The sequence below is a fragment of the Miscanthus floridulus genome, chromosome 11 (genome assembly GCF_019320115.1).
Source record: "Miscanthus floridulus cultivar M001 chromosome 11, ASM1932011v1, whole genome shotgun sequence".
Classification (NCBI taxonomy): Eukaryota; Viridiplantae; Streptophyta; class Magnoliopsida; order Poales; family Poaceae; genus Miscanthus; species Miscanthus floridulus.
The window spans coordinates 52,277,617-52,291,635 of NC_089590.1; the positions used below are offsets into that span (position 1 = coordinate 52,277,617).

The 14,019-nt window shown below is 42.2% G+C and overlaps 3 protein-coding genes across 3 annotated transcripts; all 3 read left to right on the forward strand.

Annotated features, from left to right (window-relative positions):
- Window positions 1–414: 414 nt before the first annotated feature.
- On the forward strand, window positions 415–2,238 carry LOC136491949 (uncharacterized). Its single transcript, XM_066488138.1, has 3 exons — window positions 415–1,396; window positions 1,494–1,540; window positions 1,664–2,238. Exons 1-3 carry the CDS (start codon window positions 1,276–1,278, stop codon window positions 1,970–1,972), a joined length of 477 nt encoding a protein of 158 aa, XP_066344235.1. The 5' UTR covers window positions 415–1,275; the 3' UTR covers window positions 1,973–2,238.
- A 790-nt stretch (window positions 2,239–3,028) lies between these two features.
- Window positions 3,029–5,398, forward strand: LOC136490725 (MADS-box transcription factor 27-like). Its single transcript, XM_066486925.1, has 5 exons — window positions 3,029–4,480; window positions 4,564–4,605; window positions 4,691–4,774; window positions 4,852–5,006; window positions 5,096–5,398. The coding sequence occupies exons 1-5, from the start codon at window positions 4,388–4,390 to the stop codon at window positions 5,112–5,114; spliced, it is 393 nt and encodes a 130-aa protein (XP_066343022.1). The 5' UTR covers window positions 3,029–4,387; the 3' UTR covers window positions 5,115–5,398.
- A 7,617-nt stretch (window positions 5,399–13,015) lies between these two features.
- On the forward strand, window positions 13,016–13,492 carry LOC136491950 (uncharacterized). The gene has a single exon (XM_066488139.1). The coding sequence runs from the start codon at window positions 13,016–13,018 to the stop codon at window positions 13,490–13,492; it is 477 nt and encodes a 158-aa protein (XP_066344236.1).
- The last annotated feature ends 527 nt before the right edge of the window (window positions 13,493–14,019 follow it).

Here is a 14,019-nt window from a genome sequence, read left to right on the forward strand (position 1 = left end):
CGTCGCCATTTTCATCACCATGGCCTTGTGTAGCTCAACTCTCTTGTTGACCAATCATCACCTTCCATGTCATGAATTTATCAGTCCACAGATTCATTCAATTACCAAAACACAAACAGGTCTTTCACATATATAACACTAATTATAGGTGTCCAACCATATAAAAAGTTAAATCATCATTAAAGTGATCTCTAAAAGGATATAATTCTATACTATTCATATATATGCAATTGTATGTCCTCACATGTCTTCCCTCTAGTCAAAAAATACTTCACATTTTACTTTACTCGGTCTTTGATCTATATTTTTTTATCAATAGATTCTTCTATAATACAATATTAAGACTTATCAAATTTATTAGATTTGTAAGCATTTTTTTAGAGTAAAGTCTACCCATGGTCCTCAAATCTATTATTAGCTTTGTCATCTTGATCCATAAACTCAACAAAGTAATTTACAGCTGTATTATCTCGATCCCTAAACTCAACAAAGCAATTTAGATCCTCAGTGTTTGTTCAGGTCTCAGAGCCAATCCAAACAGGTCTAGACTCGTGCTCATACGCGAATGTGGCATACTGACATACAAAGGCCCACATGTCAGCTCCATTTCCCTCCTCTATGCTCTCTATGTAGCTTGCAGACATCGGTTGCTTGAGTATATTGGCAGTAATCAAGTATTTACTCCTCTCTATGTTGCTTGCAGACATCGGTTGCACGAGTATATTGGCAGTAATCAAATATTTACTAGTACAACACCAGCCCATACAACCGATACAAAACCATATGTACAGATAGTTCCTGGTAAATTGTGTCTGTAGAAATGAGAATTTTTCAACACATGGGTCAAGCAACAATGGTTCAAAACACTTTTTTTCACTGGATCCACTATGAAAAGACGATTAGAATACACTTGTATTGTCGATTAAATCACACATCCCATGTGCTCGATCAACTGCATATCAACAAGTTCCTTGCAAAATCTAGATCATATGGTAATAAGAAGGCTATGAATAGTTCATACCTAACTCTGAATTTAGTCTCCATGGTTGGCAGCAAAAATACCAACTTCATATATACTCCACAAGGCTTAGCGCATGTATCTGCGCACTATCATAGGCAAGAAAGTGAAATTCCAATGGAATACCATATAAATGGAGAAACTGCTCACTTGAATTGAAATCCAAATGAGTTTCATAATCCATCAATCCTCACCAGTCACCCCTAGTAGACCAATCATTATATACCAAGGTCACCCCACCAAGAACAGTTTGGGTCATGTCGCAGCATCCCATGACTCACCATGAGATGGAAAAACGGCACATAGCCTGTCAGAACCCAGATAGGGTAGGACTGTACATAGTTCGACTTTTGGTAGTTGCCATTGTTTGCTACAAAAGCTCTTAGAACCTAGGGGCTCGGTTAGATTGCAAAAAAAGTAAACTCGATAAATAGTATCATTTTTGTCTTATTTAATAAATATTGTCCAATCGTAGACCAACTAGACTCAAAAGATTCATCTCGTGATTTCCAACTAAACTGTGTAATTAGTTATTTTTTTTATCTACATTTAATACTCCATGCAAGCGGCTAAAAATTGATGTGATAGAGAGAGTGAAAAAACTTAGAATTTAGATGGCATCTAAACAAGGCCTAGATAGGGTAGGAATGCCAATTTTTTCTCGCATCCATCGTACCATCTCTTTTAGAACTTAAACTGAAGCCATTCCAACGAAGGTCTGGTCCGACAGAATATGCCATCTCTTATAGGACCAGAGTATGCCCTTCTGTACTCTGGAATTGCTTAGCCAGCTCTGAAGATTCTCAGAAAACAAAGGTCGGTGCTGCCCACAGGGCACGCCATCTGGTCTACATCAAAGTCATCCTGACACAAGTTATTTATAGACGGAAGATAAAATACCAAGCAAATATGCAGGATGGCATTATTTTGTATGTTGGTGTATTTCCTCTGTAAAGATCCAAATGGTCAAGTTTTTATATAACTGTCTCATTACCAGAAGTGAGTATACACCTTAATACAGTCAAATTTCATTTGCAAAATAGAAAACAATGTACGGTAGGATTTATGGGTTGAAAAAAAAGTGATTGCAAATGTGTAATTAATACAAACTGGTACTCTGAACATTAATCGCAATACAGATGGTTCATATGCCAAAAGCAGCCCTCCAAGCAAATCCCTTTTACTCGAGGAAGCCAAAACCTCACAGGTTCATTTCAACCCTGAAATACAAACATCCTGAGACTGAAGTGATTGGAGATACGGAAAGACACAGCAGCAGTCAGCAGGAAACACGGGTACCTGGTCTAAGCTCCCATAATCCCATCCTCTGAACTGAAGAGATCTTAAAAGATCAGCAGCCAATATATTCTTCAGTCCATACTCCAAGAGGGTGAGTCATGCATGAATCCTTATATTGAACCTTTGAAGATTGTTATAGCCTTTAACTAAAGCCTAAAAAGGCTGAAACCATCATCAGTCTGATCATAAGCTTGTTCCAGCAAGTTCATCACCAATCCCTGACTTGTTCTGTTTCGTCCCTCAAGCACATGCATAATCAGGATTTCACATGACCTGGGACTGATTTAGCTCCATTGAGACATCAGCACTTGTATGTGAGAAGTGTAGATAACAGTAAAAATTATATAATCGTAGCATGCCAACACAAGATGAAGAGGTTTTGTATTTGCCTTAATTGCTTTCATACAATCATTGTTTCTCACTAATTCCCATCTTGTTATTTTGTATAATATATCATTTCTTGAATCAAACAATTGCATGCCAACACATCTACTTCAGTTATTTCATAAAGGCATACAATTTACTCCACTGAAAGTTCCACGACGCTTGGCAACTTTTTACATCAACAATACCTTTTGGATTCTCTGGATGTGGCATTACTTAACTGTGCTTTCACATTCAATAGTTCTGGCAACAGGAGGCAGCAAGCTTGAGACAACAACTGCACAACTTGCAAGAAAATCATCGGTACGTCACAAAACCCTGCAAGTTTTATAGATGTATCATTCAGAAAATTTGCCAAATGTAAAAAAGACCAATAGAAGAATTGTCAGCATGAGCATAAATGAAAAACATCTGAGTTCAGAAACACATAGGAATTTGTTTAAACAAGGAAGAAAATCCATCCTGTTTTTTTAAGAAAAATATATAAAGAAGTTTAAAACAACAAATCTGCGCTCCTGACAACCTAAGAACCATGAGGTAACTAGAACACCTCCAACACCAAACTTGTGCAGAGTGCATGAATTAGTATAGCAATATTAGCATACAAAATGCATAAGGACAGAACCTTAGTTTAAGGACATGATACTGACGCCATAGGATAATGCATGGTTTATGTAGACATCAGTTTTCACAAACAAGATATGTAAAAGGATGCAAAGATTTGTGAACTTCATGTGGCAAACCATTTATCAGTAGAAAACTGTACATTTAGTCATTTTATGCGTTATGATTAATGTCCAAAGAAGCAGATACACATCACCATTTTATTTACTTATTTATTTATTTATGATTAACCTTCAAAGAAGCAGATACACACCATCATTTTACTTATTTAATATATTTATTTCAATTTTTTGCCTAGTAGTTTTTTAGCACTATGATTTGTAATCACTCTATTCCAAGCAACAGTACTAAAGGCATCCAGAGTGTAGGAAATGGTGGGGGTCCTAAGACCTTAAGGCCGATGAGGAGGTCATAAAGCGGTATTTAACCCAAAAAGCTTAGAACCAGACCTTTAGCTTGAGACCTGACCTCGGCAAATAAAAAAAATCATGAGCGAAGGCGGGAGACTCGGGCTCTCCCACAGGCAGGCAGGGCCAGGGGCGCCTTCCGCAGCAGACAATGGCAACAGCAGCCTCCCACAGGAGACGGAGGCAGCTGCCTCGCGCTGCAGGCGGCGGAAAGGGCCTCCTACAGTCCTACGGACGGCGACAATGGCCTCACATGGGCAGATGGCAGAAGCCGCTGCAGATGGCAGCGGCGCTGTGTGCAGGGCGCTAGGCAATGGGCTGCAGCAGCGCTGTGTGCAGGGCACTAGGCAATGGGGGAGACAGCAGCAGAGCGAAAGAGGTTGCCTGTGATTTTTTTTTATTTTCATGTGGGGCCCATGTTTAGGGGCTCTCTTGGCCTAACATAACAGAAGATGCCGTTATCTAACATGGGCCTCACTTTAAGGCCCTTGGGAGCCTTTACCACTCCGGATGTCCTAACGCATACATAGCCAGAAGCTGAATCCTTAAAAATGAACATGATACGATCAAGCTGCAAGACCCTACTACATTAAAATACAGTCAAACTCGAAACATAAAAAGTAAGTAAAATGATCTGACTGACTGTAGGCAGTTGATGGGACAAGATCTTTCCGGATTAGGTGTCAAGGGACTTCAAAATCTAGAAAATCAGCTAGAGATGAGCATTCGTTGCATCCAGACAAAAAAGGTAACCATGCTAACCATTTTTTTATCCTTCACAAGATTGCCTCATCCAAAAATAAAACTGAGGATCATGGTTATTACTTTCAGGACCAACTCTTGGTTGATGAAATTCACGAACTGAATCGAAAGGTTCTAGAACATTCCACTATTCCTATGAAATATGATGTCTTTTAGTGGACTTCAGCAAGCTCATTCTGTACTGGCTCATTTGTAGGGAAGTCTCATCCAACAAGACAACATGGAATTACACAGAAAGGTCAACCTAATTCGCCACGAAAATGCCGAATTATACAAGAAGGTATTTGATAAAGACATACAATTTTTAAGGATATACGTCCTATCACATGATTGACTATGATTTGTTTCTATGCCCAGCTCTATGAGAAAGAAGCAGCAGGTGAAGTCAACCGAGATTCAACAACTCCATACAACTTTGCAGTTGCAGAGAATACCAGCATTCCTATCCATCTTGAGCTTAATACTCCACTGCAAGAAAATGATGTTGAACCACCTGCGGCTCCTAAATTAGGGTAACCCTGCTTTTTCTGAATAGGAACTATTGACTATGTTCTTAGTTCTTTTAGTGGCAATTCATTTAAGATTATCTAAAAACTTGCAGGTTGCAACTAAATCCATGAAGACATGCAGTATGACATTGCTTTTGTTCTCATTGTCCTTGAAGGCTGCAACTCAAAGCAGCCAGAAATGATTGCTTGTAACGGGGCTAAACACATAGCAAGACAAATAAAGTATACATGCTGCAGACGATTGGCAATGGTAGTGTAAATCTATCTCAAATAACATGCATTGTGTTCAAGAATCCAGCAAATGGTTTGTCTTTTCACACATTATGTAAGTTTGTTTGACCAAAATGGGTATGTAACAGGTACAAATTTCCAGGTGAACTTATTGACAAAAAGAATAGTGTCTCCAGAAAACTGAGCTGCTGCTTGTCTTGAAAGTTGTGTGTGGCCGAAGAGCAGAATTTTTTTTTCATTTTATCTATGCATTTATTCTAGAATAAAAAAGGGATCTAAAAAAATATATGGATGTTCACAAATTATTTTGTCATTTGTGAAAGTAGAATAACAGTTTAGCCAAATACAGAGAATAAAAGGAAGCAATGAATTGCCATATGAGAACAGTTACACTAGCTCAAGATTATACAGGAAACCAAGATATTTGGCATACTCCTATAACTTGGAGAACTAAACATATAACCTTGAAAACACTGGAATTCAATAGTTAGACGAGTATGGAACAAAATTATTTCATCCTGAACATGAACCACTTAGATAACACATTTTGGAGTGTCTAGCTGTATAGTCAAAACTTCGACTACAATATTTGTATTGGACATATGCAAATGATATGTATAGATTTGTCCCGATATGTAGTTTCATGCTAAACTCCCTGTTCGCTTGAACTGCTTATCAGCCAGAGTACAGTGTTTTTCTCTCACAACAAAACAGCATCAGTTGGCTTATCAGCCGCAGAAACCATCAGCCGAACAGAGCGTACTCTAATTGTTAAGAACCGACTTTTCTATATTCATGAATGCTATCGAGAACCATGTTGGATTCAGTAGACGCCGAGTTACTTGATTATGGTTGACTTATCTAGTTTATAAATGGTTGATGCAGTCACAATATGGAAGCTCCTTTTATTGACCAGTAAACAATAACACAACTTTCAGTGTTTAACAGGAGCGATCAAGTAACTTACGTTTTTCTTGCAAGGTATGCAGTTGCTGTCTCTAGCTTGCCGCCTCCACTTGCAGCAACTGTCAGAAAAGGGGAGGAAAAAATGTCAAATTAGAGGCTTCCATTTAATAGCATTAGCTACTAATACCATTAGCAGCAATAAATTGCAATATACCCAACAGGGCGGTTCAAAGTACCAGAGACCAATCTTTTACTTAGCACATCAAGATTTTGCGCCGAAGTTGGTGCAGTTTTCCCTTCATATATTTAGGTTTTCTAAAAGTTGCTATCCAACCGAAAGTAAAACTTTCAATAAAAACCAGTTACTTACTAGACCATACAAACAATACAGACTAGTTGCATTTCACGCTGCTGCAGAAACCTGAAACTATAAATGATGAGACGGTAGTGCCTAATTACAGAGGAACCTAGTCCTTGTATATTGCTAGGTTTCATCAGTATTCTGGTGTCGATTAACAGATATTGAAACAAGCAAACTCATGTCCTTTGTTCGAACAGCAGAGAACACAAAATCCACCAAGGTCAACATAAACTCTCAACTCCATTAAATCAAAACAAAAAAACTAACAGACCAAATATAACAATAGGAAGAAATGTCATGATTCCTTTGTTTAGAATTGAACTCATAAAACTTCTATAACAGTATTAATTTCATGGTTATTCGGAAACCCACCAAGGGCAATTTGGAAGATAACTCAGTATGAGACAATGAAGAATCGTGATTCAGAGCCATCCAAGAATGCTGACACGGTACAAATAGAGCCCTACCATGACTACAACATACCAGGTATGGAAGAACTTTACGGCCACATATAGCATTATAAAAGCTTAAGTCAAAAGTAATCCAGGAAAGAGAGTGCAAAGGAAAAAGGGACAAAAAACTAGGTAATTCTGGCATTTGAGGCTTTGACAAACCACATTGCAGGCAGCTGCATACTTGGGTTTGTCATTGCATCACACAAATGTTATGTAAGGACTAATCTATATCTACTGCAAGGGAGGGGGGGAGGATCCAGCTGTTTGCTGATGGCCATCGACAATCTAGGGAAGGCCAAACTGACAGCATAAGCAGACCTGCCTAAAAAAGAAAAGGGATCCAGCTGTGCGCAGGTGGTCATCAGCAATTCAGGGAAGTCCAAACTGAATGCAGAAGCAGACCTTTAGATTGTGTTGGAAGGAATCTAAATTTGGTGTTATTCCATGGCATCATCTGTCGATTACAGAATGAAATGTGTGGTAAGGTAGATGATCTAACGCTCTCTGCTACTGGTGTATTGCCTACTATTTTTAGTTAGATATGGTTAGAAGATAGATGGCAAAGAAAGGACTTAGCTCTTCTATTTTGTACCAAATCCGCTCAGTTTTATATAATATATGACAACATTTACTTGAACCTTCAACAGCCAGAAAACAGTACTATTTAATATAATTAATTATGCTCCTTGAGGAATCTTCTTTTAAGGCAATCCACTAATCCAGTACAAGCATTACTGTACGCTTTATTGCATTGATATATTCAGCTCCACAAATCGAGTAGGACAGGAATGAATAAAATTCACTCAAGTGGATTGCAAAGAGCCAATCAAACTTGATTTGTAGTAGTAGTAATTAGTAAAGTAGTAATATGTATCTAACAGAGAAAAACACATCAAAATAAAAAAATCATGATTCACCTAATCTCACTATTCAAGCCTCCATAGGCTGTGCTAGTCGGTGTATAACATTATCCCATCTTAAGGACACAAAGTCATGCAGGTAGGGACAAGAAAACTATTTCCCAACATGCCACTTGAGCTCACAATGAGCCAAGCTTGATCCTAGAGCAGGTACAGTGACCCTTTTTTGTATAAGAAAGCACTGCGACTTCGATATGATGACCTGAGCTATTTGCTAGAGCTCGAGTCCATACTCCAGTCCTTATGCTTTTCAATGATTCATTAGTCGCAGCGCAAAGCCTCTATGCAATTTCAGCTTCCCTTACTCAGCAACCAATATAGACTTAGCAAACAATAGCAGATCGCAGGATCACAACTGGCAAAGACCTGAAAAAACTAGTTGCCTTCATGATATTCTTGCTAGTGCATAAAAGCGGTAGTTCATTGACCGCTCTCTCCCCCTCTGCCTGGTACCACCGTGACAGCTACTACATGAGACTACAAACCAACCAATTCATCTCAATGTTCTTTTGTTAACATGAAGAGTTATTGGACCCTAAGAAACATTTGTTACATCATTATTATTGGTCAAAGTTTCTTGCTGGACTGTGCTAATGAAGGTTGCACTTTTGTAGGGTCAAATAGCATGCTCTCCTCTAGATATAACGAATGTTCCGTACTGTTTTCCTGTTCCTTTTTGCCCTCATTATTGTGATTCTTGACATCCTGCTTTTGCAAGCAACATAATTTCTAAGTTTCTCAGTCAAAGTTCAAACTCCTTGTAAGATTCCGTATTCTTTTTGTCAACCTATTCAGCCGTGTGTTAACAAGCTTCGATGAGCAGAGCTCAACCTTAATAAAGCTTCGCCAAGCCAAGACTAAGATAGTAAGATCCATACCAGGTTCAAAAGGTTGACTTACAAACCTTGGCTCACTCGAGCTCAGCCAATGATAGCACTAGACACAGGTGTTGCAGCGAATGCAAACAATGTTTACTTTACCAAGACTTCTCGTCATCATATGAACGAGGCCAGTGTAGTATCTCATTACACACATTCATTTTATGATTTACTCATGGTAAAACAAAAGAAAAGTCCAGAAGGCTTCAGGTGAATAATATATGTCTTGTGGCTTAGCAGTGAGGACCTGCTGTTTTGATTTTTATCAATAGCAGTATAGCACTATGGACATGCCCTTGGTTATACAAATCAAAATTAACCACCAAAGCTCTACAAACCTTATCACTTCAAGCATGACATTGATGCAAAAGTAAAACAAAACCAAAATGAACCTATGTACCTAATAAATGTGAAGTACTTCTGAAGACATACTAGTATCATTTTCATAAATCCAATACACATGATCACAAACAGGCTATTCCTTAAAAATTTGAGTAATGTGACAACATATTTCCCATGGTGAAAGACATGGGCTGGCAAAATAAAGGTGGAAACTTATGGATTATATGGCTTCCAAGCATGTGTCATGTCCTTACAAATGACTATATGGTTTATATTTTCAACAAACTAATTTATCACATTTTACATTATTCATTATTGGTGGAATATTATGAATTTTTGAACTGCCAACTGCCATGCTTATGCATGCACCTCCATGAACATATATTGCAAACCTACTAAACAAACATATACAGCTCAAGGTACTGGATAATATACGCATTGATCACTGCCAATGAAAGAACATCTTAATGTTCTCATAGACACTGAGTAACCCATCCATTGAGGTATATCTTCCAATAGCACTTGCTCTGTGTTAAAACACACATGCTCCACAGGGAGAGGAAATTGTTAAATTTCAGCAGCATGTACCAGCACATAAACAAGATGCAAGATGTGTGCAAAAACAAGTACAGAACATATTTGCATACTCACACATTGCTGTGGATAGAAGAGAGGATTGAATTTTTAGTGGTATATAGCAACACACACCATGCCACATGTTATTTGTACACAAGTACTATCCACGCTGAGGACATGACTCAAGTGTAACCCAAAACAATTATCAAAGCTCTCACCACTAGAATTGGTCACCTTTCCTAACCCACCACTTACAAAAGGAAAGCAAACTGTAAAAGATAATGCATTTACATGGATTAATCAGAAACAGATATCATCTTCATTGCCGAATTTGAAGAGATATCCACAATCACTGGAAACTAAGGAATCCAACAACAAAATAACACCGTAAGCTCCTAACATCATACCACAGCCCAAAACCTTCAATGTTCACGCACACCGACCAGCATAACTCCTCACAAAACTAAAAAACAACAAATAGATCTGATTCGAGCTCACTTCGAGCCTCCAAAATCTAGGATTCACGCATGCCAGGATAAAGCAATAGGCTCGTAATTTTATGCTGCGAGACAATTGGATTATAACTTCAAACATGGGTGACAAAAAAGTACGCACAACTGTACACGACCGCAACTTACTCGATACTACCAAGCACTTAACGGTGAACGATAGCAGGCAAATTAGAAGATCAAAACAGATGTCTCACCTGAGACGCCGGCGTGGAGTTTGAGCTCGAAACCCTAAAAGTTATAGAACTGGACAGACAAGCGGTGCCAAACCCCGAAACCACGCAGAACGAAGCGAGGGGATATGACAAGGGAAAAGCCAACGGGGAAGCAACGGCATGTCTGCGGCAATCCCGACCTGAGGGAATAGATCGGCCATGCATGGCATGAGCTGTGGAGGCAGGATTGGGGCGACTCCCGCTGCCACGGGATGACGGGACAGTAAAGCATGGCAGATCGGTGAAATCCAGGAGCAGGGAGAGGCGCGGGGGAGATATATGAACCAGGCGGCGAGCGGCGGCGCGAGAGAATCTAGCCTGTGGATTTGGTGGACTCGACGAGGGCGGAAGGGCCAGGCGGGGTGGCTGTTGTATAGAGAGAGTGGGATGGTGGTGGAGAGGAGGAGCTGGTGCGATTTTGGGGAGTAAAAAATGGTGCGGAGGAGCGGTGCGCCGCCCAGCCACGTCGCCCCGGCGCAATTTCCAAAGGGGACGCTGCCGCTGTGCTGCGTCCACCCCGACAGGTGTACCTCCGCCTCCACCGATCGGGGGCAGGCGGGCAGCCGAGGCGACGCGACACGGCGGCCTTTTGCGGGGTGTCGCCGGAACCGAGCATGTGAACCGGCGTGCGCGACTGAGCGACCTGCTCTCTTGTCCACCGGCCCGCGCTGCAGCCAGTGGTGGAACTGATACCGTCGGATGGAAGATGAAGGGAAGTGATTTGTTGTTATTGAAGGTCTTTTTTTGGTGCGACTCTCCGCATCATTTCCACGTGCAGCTCCGGCACTATGAGGGCGTGCGTGACACTGTCTCCAATGGACGACTCATACGAGACCCAAATCCTCGGTCAGAGATGCTACACCTCTAACAGAATATTTATATGCGAAATCTATTTTGGGTTACAGTAGAGACATAACCCAAATATGAGTATCCTCACCCCTGAAGACTCATTTGCAGAAAGGGTTCTCTTTTGGGTCCGGTTGCTGGAGAAGACCAAAAATAGACATTAAACTCTTTGTCTGTAGCGTTACCCAAACATGGTATGGGCCTTGTATTTTGGGTGATGTTGTTGGAGATAGTCCGAGGAGAATTGTTTTGAATTTTGATGTTTAGAGTCGTATCTCAAAAAACTATTTTCGTTGGATCTACCGGCGGAGCACATCACGCGGAGCTACACCAAATGAGTCATAAATCACGGCTCATAATGTAGAGAAGTATTGGACGTTGTGTTCTACTTATTAGCTATGATATGATTTGTCGCGCTTTAAAACATTTTCAGCTTAACTACTATTAAAATTAGTTCGAGAGAATCTTTTTTTAACTTAGTTTGAGAGAATCCGACGGAGAGGGGTTTTCCAAGTAGTTTAAAATTCAGAGCCAGCCGGTGGTAGAAATCAAACCCTGTGAACCAAACAACACGAGCTATGTCAAATTGTTAATCGAACAGTGGTCTATGCCCGATAGCTAAATTCTAACCTCGATTGCGACAGGAATCGAAATTCGACTGCAGAATCATCGAGGAGCAGCACAAAACACACGATAGAAACAACTATCTCTTCCACATTATTTTGCATCATGATCATTGGAACTACGTGACAATCGAGATAAGCATGCAAAAAACGGAAATGCTTAGGGTCGGGCGTCCGATCATCCAGACGCCTGTGTTGGTGGGCTACGACGACCTAAACGGTCCATTGTCGAGGACCAATACTAGGATACCCGAAGAGGAGAGGCTAATAGTCGTCAACATTAATTTATCCGAGCAGTCAAGAGCGCGACTACGGCTCCAACCAGCCCCCAAGTGTGCGCGCTCTGCCTCGACCGACCTCTGGGGAGCCCCTGGGGACGGCCTCCACCTCGCATGACAATGAAGTCGTGGGCTCCGCCTCGTCTGGCCCTAAGCTCGCGGGCTTCGCCTCGCCCGACCTCTAGGGGGAGGGCTCCACCTCGTCTGACCCCTAGGCCGTGGGCTCTGCCTCGCCCGACCTTTGGGGGCGGGCTCCGCCTCGCCCGACCTCTGGGGACGGACTCTATCTCATCCGACACCAAGGCCGCGGGCTCCGCCTCGCCCGACGAGGTCCCATACCGCCACCAACCACTCTAGGTCTAGGCGTATGGGCCTGGGTCAAAACTCTTACACTAGGAAAGAGACTAGCATGCCTCGATATAACCCGCGGTCACGACAGGCCATACCTGAGGATTCACATCAAGAACAGCGTCGGGCATACCGGTACTGTTTTGCTTAACCCTCGTACGAACACTGACAGACGCATCATGATCTTCGGAGGGTCGACGGCCTACAACTCTAAGCACCGCTAGAAGCTTGCTCACCGCGAAGTCTATACAGCCAAGCCAGCCGCGCCTTCCTTCTTCCGATGGTCGGAGTCCACCATAACCTTTGATCAAACTGACCACCCGGAAAGCATCCCGCAGCCGGGACGATATCCGCTCGTGGTTGACCATATCATCGGCATGAAGCGGCTCACCAAGGTACATATGGATGGAGGCAGCGGTCTCAACATCATGTACGTTGAAACGCTCGATGCCATGGGCATCGATTGAGCACGCGTCCAACCGACCGGAGCGCCTTTCTACGGCATCGTGCCTAGAAAGTAGGCCATGCCACTCAGGCCGATCGATCTGCCCATCACCTTTGGGGATCCATCCAATTATAGGACGAAGACCCTCACCTTCGAGGTGGTCGGGTTCCATGGAACCTACCACGCCATCCTTGGACATCCATGGTACGCGAAATTTATGGTTATCCCCAACTACACCTATCTAAAGCTAAAGATGTTGGGTCCATGCGGGGTCATCACCATCGGCACCTCCTTCCAGCTCGCCTACGAGTGCGAGGTCGAGTGCTACAAACGCGCCGCGGCAATCGTCGCCTCCAAAGAGCCTATGGCCATCAGGAAGGAGGTCACCGATGAAGCACCCAACCCTAAGAGGTCGGCTGGGTCTTTCGAGCCAGTGGAGGGAGCCAAGGGAGGTCCTCATAGACCCCAGCGGCTCCAAGGGCAAAGTGGTACGCATTGGCACCATGATTTCCTCCGAATAGGAAAGCGTGCTCGTCGACTTCCTCCACGCCAATAGAGACATCTTTACGTGGAAACCCTCAGACATGCTAGGCATTCCAAGAGAAGTCATCGAGCATGCCTTGAAGATCATGCAAGGCTCTAAGTCGATGAAGCAACGCCTACGTCGCTTCGACGAGGGGAAGCGTAGGGCCATCGGCGAGGAGATTGCGAAGCTTTTAGTGGCCGGGTTCATCAAGAAAGCATACCACCTTGAGTGGTTAGCCAATCCTGTTCCTGTATGAAAGAAGAGTGGGAAATAGAGAATGTGTGTTGACTACACAGGTCTCAACAAAGTGTGTCCAAAGGATCTGTTTCCTTTGCCACGCATAGACCAAGTAATCGACTCGACCTCAGGGTGTGAAACCCTTTGCTTCCTTGATGTGTACTCCGGGTACTATCAAAACATGATGAAAGAGTCTCACCAGCTCACGATGTCTTTCATCACCCTATTTGGATCATTCTACTAAGTCACGATGTCGTTCAGTCTGAAGAATGTTGGGGCTACATACCAGCGTTGTATGCTCAAGTGTTTTGGGGACCTCA